This window comes from Cyprinodon variegatus, unplaced genomic scaffold (assembly GCF_000732505.1).
Source record: "Cyprinodon variegatus isolate N-32 unplaced genomic scaffold, C_variegatus-1.0 Scaffold1864, whole genome shotgun sequence".
NCBI lineage: Eukaryota > Metazoa > Chordata > Actinopteri > Cyprinodontiformes > Cyprinodontidae > Cyprinodon > Cyprinodon variegatus.
Window position 1 is genome coordinate 23,197 of NW_015152317.1, and position 10,576 is coordinate 33,772.

General features: G+C 38.1%; 1 protein-coding gene across 1 annotated transcript; it reads right to left on the reverse strand.

The window, feature by feature from the left end:
• Positions 1-5,581: 5,581 nt before the first annotated feature.
• LOC107104734 (RNA-binding protein 4B-like) lies at positions 5,582-7,910 on the reverse strand. Its single transcript, XM_015404817.1, has 4 exons — positions 7,800-7,910; positions 7,056-7,465; positions 6,338-6,973; positions 5,582-6,043 (listed from the first exon to the last, which is right to left on the reverse strand). Exons 2-3 carry the CDS (start codon positions 7,462-7,464, stop codon positions 6,360-6,362), a joined length of 1,023 nt encoding a protein of 340 aa, XP_015260303.1. The 5' UTR covers position 7,465; positions 7,800-7,910; the 3' UTR covers positions 5,582-6,043; positions 6,338-6,359.
• Positions 7,911-10,576: the final 2,666 nt, after the last annotated feature.

The following is a 10,576-nucleotide window of genomic DNA, read 5'->3' on the forward strand; positions in this document are numbered from 1 at the left end:
CGAGTAATTGTTTCCAATTCAGCTATGATAGGCGCTCGTGAGTATAATCAGGTGGTTAACTCAGCAGCATTGATTGGCTGCAGTCATGATACCACTAACCTATCATCTGGTGCCACCTTCTGGATGTATAGGTGTGTTCTTTGTGTGAGTGTCACGCTATCTAATAGTGTATGCTTCAGACTACAATTTCATAGGACAGAAGCTCTTAAAGGTGTCATATCTTTACTCAGCAATATGATGTGGACTTGGGCTGCACAGTGGCAGCACTGCTGCCTTGCAGCAAGAGGTTCCCTGTTTGATTAATGGCCCGGGGTCTTTCTGCATCGAGTTCGCATGTTCTCACCGGGTACTACAGCACAGTCTAAAACATGACTGTTGGGCTAATTGGCCTCTCATAAATTCTCTTTAGGTGTGAGTGTGTGCATGAATGGATGATTGTCCTGTTTGTCTCTGTGTTGCCCTGCGATAAGACTGGCGAACTGTCCAGGGTGTACCCCAAATCTCCCCCATTGATAGCTGGAGATAGGCACCAGCACCCCTCACGACCCCAGAAGGTTAAGGTGAGGAAAATGGATGGATATGATGTGAACTCATTGGGAGTGGAGGGCTTTGATAGACTCCCAGACCCCACAATGCAACAGGAGGGGTTGTCCTGAAGCTGTCTGATATTTTCTAAGGTTTATTTGCATTCATTACAATCTTCACATATGAATGTGTGCACAGATTAAAAGCACTGATATATACCTTTGCCATCCGTTTTAATAATGAACTTACAATGGGCATAGCCCCAGGACAAGTTTGTAACCAGCAAGGGCCTTTTTTTTTTTCAGACAGTGAAAGCGCAGTATGCTGGGAAACCAGTACAATGAATTTGAATTTGGGTCAAGTACAAAACTTTATCAGTAAAGCAAATTTGTGTAGAACAGGATTCTTAATTGCATTCCTCGGGGTCCACTGTCCTGCATCTTATAGATATGTCTCTGCTTCAAAACCTGTGCCTAATGATTGGATGATTAACAGGAAGCTAGAGGAGACATTGGCCAAGTCCCAAAACACACACTAAACGCTAAGCCACTCTATGAAGTGCGCACATGAAGGACGTGCACTTAACAGTTCAAATAAACAGCTCACAAGCCTGCAAAATCTGGGGAATTGGGACAGTACTTGCACTATCATAACTAGCATAACAGAGACGCCGAAAATTACAGGACCCATCCCTGCTTTTGTAATGTTACAACTCGTCATCATAGATAGCGATTTTAAATTTGATAAACAGATCAATGATGTTTTAAAAATCAGGTTTTTATCATCTTCATCTCTTTTCCAAAGTAAAGCCGATTTTATCTTTCAATCTTTTCGAGCAAGCATGCTTGCAAACATGCGTTTATGTCAAGTTGTCTGGACAACTGCAATGCACTTTATTCGGGAATTTGCCACAAAGCACCGTCCCGCTAGCAGTCAATCCAGAAGGCTGCGGCACGACTTTTAACAGGCACCAAAAAAAAAAAAAAAAACCCTAATGCTTGTGTCTTTGCACTGGCTCCCTGTTAAGTTTAGAATTTATTTTAAAATATTGGTATTATAGCAGGTGGTTTGCTTGGACTATTATATTGAACTTTAACCAGAACTTAATAGATACACATGAAATACAGGCAATAATTCCCTCTTTAACAAAATAAGCTACACAAAATGTATATCTAATCTTTAAAATTATTTTAAATTGGATTTCTTTTAAGTTTTGAAGCAATTGGCCATTTAATAAATTAAAAGTGAATATTAATGAGGATACTTGTTACTGAGAGCTTTATACTTTCTATACATAGTCCTTATTTAGGATAACTGAAAAGAACAGGTCTTACTGTTCTATTCAGAACAGTAATTAATCAAAATTTGATTAATTTAAACAGGGTGACCTTGATTGACTGAATGTAAGGGCTGGGCTGTGGCTTTGCTTATTTTATATAATATCTAAAGTTATGTTTACGAAATGTCAAGTTGGTTAAAATTGTATACATTAAAGATATATAAACCTTTCACAGAAACTACTCCCCTACACACCATTCTTTAATGAAAATTCCCTTTTTTTTTTGCAAGTTATCCCCTTGATAATTCTTTACAAGCTTGATGAAAGAGGAGTTTGTAGAGAATTATTGAGCATTATTTTAGATTTTTATCGGTTTGTGACTTGTGAATGATTTACAGGGAATTTTATGTTGACCAATTTATCACTTCAAACAAATTCAAACGGAAAGAGACAGGAGCTTGATCGTCACCACATTCCAGGTGTTTTATTTATAACGACACATGCAGCAATTCCTATCACCGAAGTCCGCTTTAAATTCAGCTCAAGTGTGGATCAGGGTGGCATGGGGCGAACCAAAGACCACTCTGGAGGATTGGGACACAACACGTACTGGAACCCTCTGTGGGAAAGGGCAGTTGAAGTATGTAGAGCAAAAACAATTAATCAGATTAATCGATTATTGATATAATTGTCAACTATTTTAGTTATTGATTAATCTTTAACTGGGGTATAGAGGTTATAAAACATGCCTTTAGCCGACATATTTAAAGCAGTATTAATATCAATATTGTAAAAAAAAATATATATATAAACATTTGGCATTTAAGAATAAAAAAAACAACGTATTTCATCAGTAAATATGCTCTATCCAGAACTCCTCATGCGGAAAAGTTTTAGTTTTATCTGAATGGCTATCCGATTATCGACAGTTTAATCGATTTGCAAAATTGTTAGCTGTAGCCTCAAAAGTTTGCAAAAGTAGGAGTGCAGGTATTGGACCCTTACCCCCAGATTTCAAATACTCCGTCCGCCCCTCTCACGTATGCTGTTACACATCCACCAATACTCCGATGCACGTCACCGTACACGTAAGTATTCTTCATCTGTCACATTAAAAATACGGAGCCATATCTTTGAGTGAACACTCGATTTCTGATCATCTACACAAGGGCTGCCCAAAGTCAGTCTTCCAGAGGTGGCAATCCCTGGGTTATAGTTTTCCTAGCTTAAACTCATCTAAGGCTTTAATACTCTGGCTGGAATTTTATTTAATAAAATCACGTTAGCTCTGCTGCACAGCTTCCCCCAGCATTAAAAAGCGGTGGTGTGGTTACAGCTCTAAAAGGTTCGAAGGTGATTAAGGTTTCACTTTCTGTTTTTAATGTGCTGGCGAACCCCTCCCATGTGTAAAGTGATATTCTAACAAATTATTAAATGTTTTGATACATTTGTCCAAGTATGCCGTCTGCCATATATAAACCATTTGTCCAAAGACACCTATTTCAGGGTGAATCTGGCCGGTTAACCTCTGAATTCAGAGATTTTATTTTCCATTTCCCACAAATCGAAAGGGTTTTACTTTGCCAGCATGTCTCTTCCTGTCCATCTGATGACTATCCCCTGAAATGTCTTGTAAATCTGAGGCCCATTCTACGTAGCAGGTTTTACAGACAAATATGTTTCACAGATTTTAATGCATAATTAGAAAATACTTGAAGAATGTGTTTAAAAGAAAAAGCTTATGCACTATGATTGCTGTTCAAGTTTATGTACAGGTTTATATACAGTCTGGTTTTTACATTTGATCACTGAAATAGGATTCTGCCTGGTGAAAATCACATTCCTAGACAGAACTATAGTAATCTGTATTCTAAATTAAATCTTTGCCAGGAGGAACTTAATTTCAGAATTTGAAAAAAAAATTACACTTTTAATTTAGTCTTACATACCTAGAAAATTTCTACCCTTGTAAGCAGCTGCTTCGACATTTATCAGCTTAACCTAATATGTATTTATGAGATCTGGAACACAAATAATACTATTTATAACCACTAACAATAGGAATATGAAGAACTGGAAATAAATTTCAGACACCGAGAATGTTTCATTTAGATATAAAGAATGTCATTTTGATTGAAATATTTATCTTGACAAGGAAAGTATACATTTCTGATATCAGAAATACATATTCAGACAAACCTAAATATAAACAGCATGTAGTAATGCAATGTCACTGGGGAGAAGCAGTTCTGGTATCAGTTTTAAAACGGGTAGGGCATCATCTCATGAGCTTCCTTCTAGTTTTGATTCTGTATTCTATTACACAGTAAATACAAAGTGGCTCTGACTGGCTGACTGTGCAGATGTTTTCTATCATGCTGTTATCACACATCGACGGCCTCGCACCAATACAATGCTGTTAAATTCTTGTTAAAGAAGTCTGTGTAATGCTACAAATGTGAGGACAAATAAGGTTGGGGATGTATGTGATGGATTGTGAGATGAAGTAGCACTCTCAAAAAAAAAAAAACTTCCTGAATATGAAAGGGCATCTTTTTTTCCCCACAAACTCTCTATTCTCTGTAATTTGATCTTCATCAAATGATGTGCAACGTTTGTGTTTTAGCAGTAATGTGTCTAGAAGGTCTAGTGAATTATTTCCTTTTTATTGTTAACAAAAAAATTTACAAGAGAGCTAATTAAATAAGGAGATTAAACAATGTGACTACATTTAGGGAGGACCAAGACCTGCTCCTGACCAGGTTAGTGTTAGAGAGAATGTTAATACAGTAACAGAAAGAGGATGAATAAACTCTCTTCCTGAATCGGAGAATTCTACTTTCCCTGATTTAAGTTTTTTTATTATTATTATTTTTTCAGCAAACCTGCTGTGAAACAGGCTTCTGATCAAAAGGGGTTCTACATAGGTTTTAACCACACAAAGACAGCTGCAAAGAATTGTGTGCAGTCGAAGCAGACCCATCATTTTTAACGGGATTTGCTGCAACTTTATTAAATCAAAATTTCTACCAGATCAGACGCTTTGTTTGGTGTGTTTTGGCTTTAATTCAAATGATTGAAGTTCAACAAAAACCTTTAACTAACAACTACTGGAAATCAGGTTTGCTAACAAACAAAAACATCTCATACATAAAGGAGAGCAACCAACTTACTCCGGTCATATACTGATATAAATTGCACCCTGGTTTAAAAAATGAAATTTGTCTAGGTCTAATTTTTTTTGTCATTCATCTGTGAAGTCTTGCATTAATACTAGTCACTCTTATGACATACAGCTTCATAATTTAGAGAATACAAACCTGTGGCTTGGAACTGACAACCTATAAAAGACTAAACAATGACATTTTTCAATCTCAGTAATCCCTTGACTTACCTGGAGACTGTGACGCTTTCAACTTTGGGTATGTTCCTTGCACCAGGTCAAGAAACAAAAGTAAGGACATATTTGAGCAGAGTATTAATGAGTTGACTTTTAATTGATTTTCATACTTAGAGGGTCAAGTCGGGTGTTACGCTGATGAGTAAAAACTACGATCTCACAATATCCGACAAAAGGCGTTCTTTAATCAACGTAACGCTTTTACAAGGTTGTGATTTCTTACTTTTCCACTAAAGGAACAAAAAGATATTTAAACAGTTAATAATTACAAACGATTACAGAGATGGGATTTGTAGCGCAGTGAGCATCGTTATTACATTGAGTAATCAAAGTGTTTTATCAAGAATGAAAATTTTACAGACCTGGCAAACGCAGTGTTCATTGCGTAAATGACCAGTGCAACAAACTGACAGTTTATTGATTTACGTTTCACAGCAACGCAACAGAGGTTTAGATTTTGATGGGAAACATTCACATGATTAATCCAACGTGCAGACTGCAATGTAAACTAAATCGCCTTTTAAGGAATGCTGAGGTTATTTAGCTTTCTAAGGTCATACACAATATTACGCTTCATAAAACGAAATGGTTTATATAAAGAAAAAAGACGCCCCATTCTGATGTTTGCCAATAAAAATTCTACAATACAATTCAATACTAAAACAGCTAGATGGAAAAAAAAAATTTCTAGACACTTAAAACAAAAAAAAAAACAGCCATTGACGTAAAGCATTCAGTTCCTTTTGAGCGTCGCAGAGGAACGCAACGCGCTCAGCCGCAGACAGGGAGAGGATAAAGTCACGTGAATCAGGAAGCAGCGACGCACTCGGACAAGAATCCTGAAAAAAGAGCAAATAAAACAAATGAACGATTTGCCTCCGAAAAAATAAACAGCTGGTTGTTTCATTACTTTTGTTGTGCAATGTCCTGTCTAAAGACCTGCTCAGCCTCCAGGCAGAACATTTATTCTCTGCAGCGTCAGATCACACTTTAGTAAAAAACGTCAGTTTCTCTCACACTTATGTTACGAACTTACAAGTTTCACCACAATATTCTAAAGTGGTCTCTGCCTTTAGAGGGACGATCTGGAGAGCGAAAAAATTATTTTCCCCATTTCTCGGTCCTAACCTCACCTTCAAATCATTGACGGATTGCTTAGTAAGCGTAGCGTGGAGGCGGTGGCGGAGGCAGCCTGTCTGCATAAGGATCCCTTGCACGTGGAACTGAATATGGAGAGCGCTCATAGGCATAGCCGTTACTGGGCGGAGGGGGCAACGGTGCAGCAGGTGCCCTCCTTATAGGGCTGCGATCTCGGGCGTAGTACGATGAGGGGGGAGGCGGAGGAGGAGGGGGGAGGGGCCGACGCTCATACGGATCAAGCGATGAGCTTAGAAGGCGGTCTCGAATGACAGAGGAAGGCGGGGGCGGAGGGGGTGGGGCAACAGCACGATGCTCTTCATAGGGTGAGATGGCGTACGGTCGGGCTCTGTATTTCTCATAGTAATCTACCATGCTGTATCGCTCCCTTTCACTCTCATAGGGACGCTCTGGATAAACAGCTCGTCTGGGGGGAGGGGGCGGCAGAGGAGGAGCTGGGTAACCGGGGGGCATAGGGCGGGCCCTCATGTAGCTGGGTGGGGGAGGCTCAGGCCTCTCTCCTGGGTAGTGTGGGGGCCAATAGCCTCCCCTCTCTGGGGGTGGGGGTGGGTATTCTTCATATTCATCGTTTCTGGGTCGGCTCTTAGATACCTGGACATGGATGCGTTTGTCTAAAAAAAAAACAAAGAAATAATATTACTGAGAACGTTTGAGGTCTAAGAGTGCATACATTTCTATTATTACTTTTCTTACCTTGAAACTCAGAGTTATCCAGTCCTTTGATGGCATCCATGGCCTCATCATGATTGGGCATGTGCACAAAAGCAAAATTCTTCACAATAGCGCACTCTGTGACCGTCCCATACTCTTCGAACAGAGCACGGAGCTCGTCATCAGAGCCCTTTTCTACGTTGGCTACATGCAGTTTGACTGGGCCCTGGTTCTTCCCGTGACTCGCCTCCACGTTGATCGGCGTGCCGTGGAGCTTATGCAGATGGAGGCTCCTGATGGCTTTAGTGGCGGCCTTACGGTCCTCCATGTGAACAAAGGCGAAGTTTTTAATGATGGCGCACTCGGTGACCTTGCCATATTCGGCGAAGAGCTCTTTGATCTCATCCTCGGTAGCCTCTCGCGGCAGGTTCCCCACGAATATCTTCACCATTCTATATAAACATGAGAAAAATACGAAAAGATGGAAACTCGCTCACAAAGAACAAAATGAAAACAAATACGTTATTTAACGAAGCAAATGCAGCAAAAAGGGATGTGGAGTTTGCTGCTAGTTAAATGGAAAGCTGAGTGCCATTTTAGGCCGTCGAGACATTTTAAGCTAGCACGGGCTAATAGCTCCTCCTGGTTTCATCACTACAGCCACATGAAACCAAAATGACGCAGGATTCAAGCCGGGCATCTACAGGCGACGTTAGAGGAAATTGTTGCACAAATATGATGGAAATAGCACAACAAATTAATAAATAACAAACATAGAAATCTTACTTCGTTTTCAGAGACCAGCCGCTGGCAAAGAATATAGACCTTTTTTTTCTGGAAAATTCTAGCCAGACTTCCTGTTAGCTACGTGAGAAGAGAGACTTAAATCTGGCACCACAGCGCCACCCAGAGTGCAGGATGCTAAAGTACCACCTAGATATGAAAGAATGGCTCAGATGGGGGGAGGCGGCCAAAAATTATTACAAACAATGAGTAAACATTTGTTAAACTGTTACTGAGGCACTAAGTAATTGATCAATTTAAAGATTATGTTATCAGGATTACCCAAATGTAGATAAGTATAGAAGTTATTGCAAATTCTGGTGTTTTAAAGACTAAGAGAAAAAAACAAATCAACAAATAAAGGTCACTTTAGACAGGAGAAATCTGTAAACATACCATAAATCTTACAATTATTATTGTATTTCTGGAGGTAGATACTGTCACTAGAGCAACAAGTACTTCCAGGGAATCTACTATTAACTATATTCAATTGACCTCCAATTGCTACAGCAGCTTCAGCAGATCGCTTGTGTGTAGAAAAAATAATACTAATTTCAAGAAACTGTAATTGCAAGTCTTTGTCTCTTGCCTATTTGCTTTTATTTGGTTAAGTTACTGAAGTACCCAAGAAAAGCAGCTATACTTTTTTGTAACATAACTCATGTGAAATAATCAATAATTAAAATAAGCCTAAATAGAACTAGTCCTAAAAGTAAACAAGTAGTTTTTTTGAGTAAATATGACTTGTTTCTACACACTCCTTGTATAGATGCTTTACTTTTTGAAAAAGCAATGATATGTTTTTTACATTGCTCACTTAGTGTCTTACAACAGAAAATGAGATGTTAACAGTTCTGGCCATTGTATCACACATAGTATTTCAACAAACCAAAAATATGTGTCTGATGTGCCTTAACTCGAATCACATGAACATTAACGCTCTGTATACCACATTCTAAGAAAATCACAGCTCTGTGGCTGTTCCTGCAAAAATATAAATGGCACTATTTTGTTGCACATCAAATGTTAGCTATATGATTAGAGCATGCCTTCAGGTCACAGACTAAACCAATGGATCATATTAAAAAGATCCCAAGAATATAAAGCTGCGTACAAATGCTGATATTTTAACATGGTGCTACATTGTTATAACTACTGTAATGGGCCACCTTCTTTTACATGTAAACTAACTATGAAGACATATTCTCAATGTGTAGGGTTAGATGCCAGGCAAATTAAATTTTGATATTTGATTTTCACAACTGTTAGTCCTTCAATTCCTAGTTAGATGTTAAACCAAAAATTCGCAGTTGGTAGAGTAGTCAGAAATAGGACTCAAGAGTAGCGAAACTTTCTTATATTATTAATGAAGAAAAAGTAAAAGCTACAATGCAGTTCTCCCACAAATAATTTTGTTAAAAAATATAACCAGTTACTAGCCAACTCTGAATATAAAATGTTTAAAAAACACATATCTCCAAAATTATTCATAATTCATGTAGATCCAGAATTAAAGTGGTTTTCAATTATTAAAAAGGTAAAACATATTTCTATGTCTTGTATACATTAATTCAAATAAAATGTTGAAAATATCAAAAAAATTAAATTTCTTATACTGATTTTAAAACATTTAGATCCATTTAAAACTGGTCACCAACTTTTTGTATGTTTCTACTGGATTTCATAATAATTGGTAAATTGCAGTATAATTGGAACTGGAAGTCTCTCCTGCCATAATAATAATTGATAATTTCCCTTTATTGATCTCACATTGGAAAAATTTATCTCTGCATTTAAGCCACCCTCTTGGGGAGCAGTGGGTTGCCATTGCGCTTGCCCGGGGAGCAGTGTGAGGTTAAGGGTCTTGCTCAGAGCCAGAACGGAGGCTGTGGGGATCAGACCGGGTACTTGCAACCTTCTCAGAGCACAAGCGCACTGCTCTAACCACTAGGCCAACACTCCCCCCACAATCGTAATCTCCCAATCGTCCTCAAACTGACAGTTTTGTTGCAAAATGCTTAAAAGATAAATACTTGTCAGAGGTTTGCATTCAACTAAAATATGACAGGGTTTCAATAATGTTGCAATTAACCTTGTTTTGTGTCCATGAGTACTGTAAGTATCCCAACCTGACAAAATCTATATTCTCTTCTTTAAATGTGTGTCTGTTCAAATATCAGGCTTCTGGGAAAATCTGTCTCTACTTCATTTGCTATTAATTTAAGATGATGACTAGTTACTGCAGCTGATCGTTGTTTTTAAGTCTTTTTGTCTGATCTATTAGGCTGACCCTGTCATGCAATGTCCTTCCTGTTTAAATGTGAAAAGAAATCCCAGATTACAAATGCTTATTGTGACACACCTGCAGTATTGGTTTGCAGATCATTTCTATAACTGGAAGATTTAGGTTTTGACAACAACAAAAAAAGGTGTATGAGGGCAAATACTTTATCATACTGACAACACTATCAATGGTGTTGTGTGGTCAGTTGTTTATTTAATAGTGGAAAAATGCAGAACAAGTCGTTTTTAATTTGGATTGCTAGTTATGCAGGTATATTAGAAAATAACACCAGGTTCCAAACATGGAACATGTTTGTGTTGAGATTTTTAGATGCGAACAGATAAATGAATAGCCAATATATTCACAATTACTGGATGACTTTTAAATTTGAATTGAATTACTCCTGAGGGGTAAGTTATATAACATAACATATGTTATCAAAGATATATGAAAAAAGGGACAACTTTGTGGAAACCACACACGTTTACTACTTTGT

What these genes read in the sequence shown, in the direction of transcription:
- LOC107104734 (XM_015404817.1), bottom strand. Translation starts at nt 7,464, where the DNA reads ATGGTGAAGATATTCGTGGGGAACCTGCCGCGAGAGGCTACCGAGGAT. An exon ending in GGATAACTCTGAGTTTCAAG is followed by an intron (nt 6,974 to 7,055) that starts GTAAGAAAAGTA and finishes TTTTTTTTTTAG; the next exon opens with ACAAACGCATCCATGTCCAG.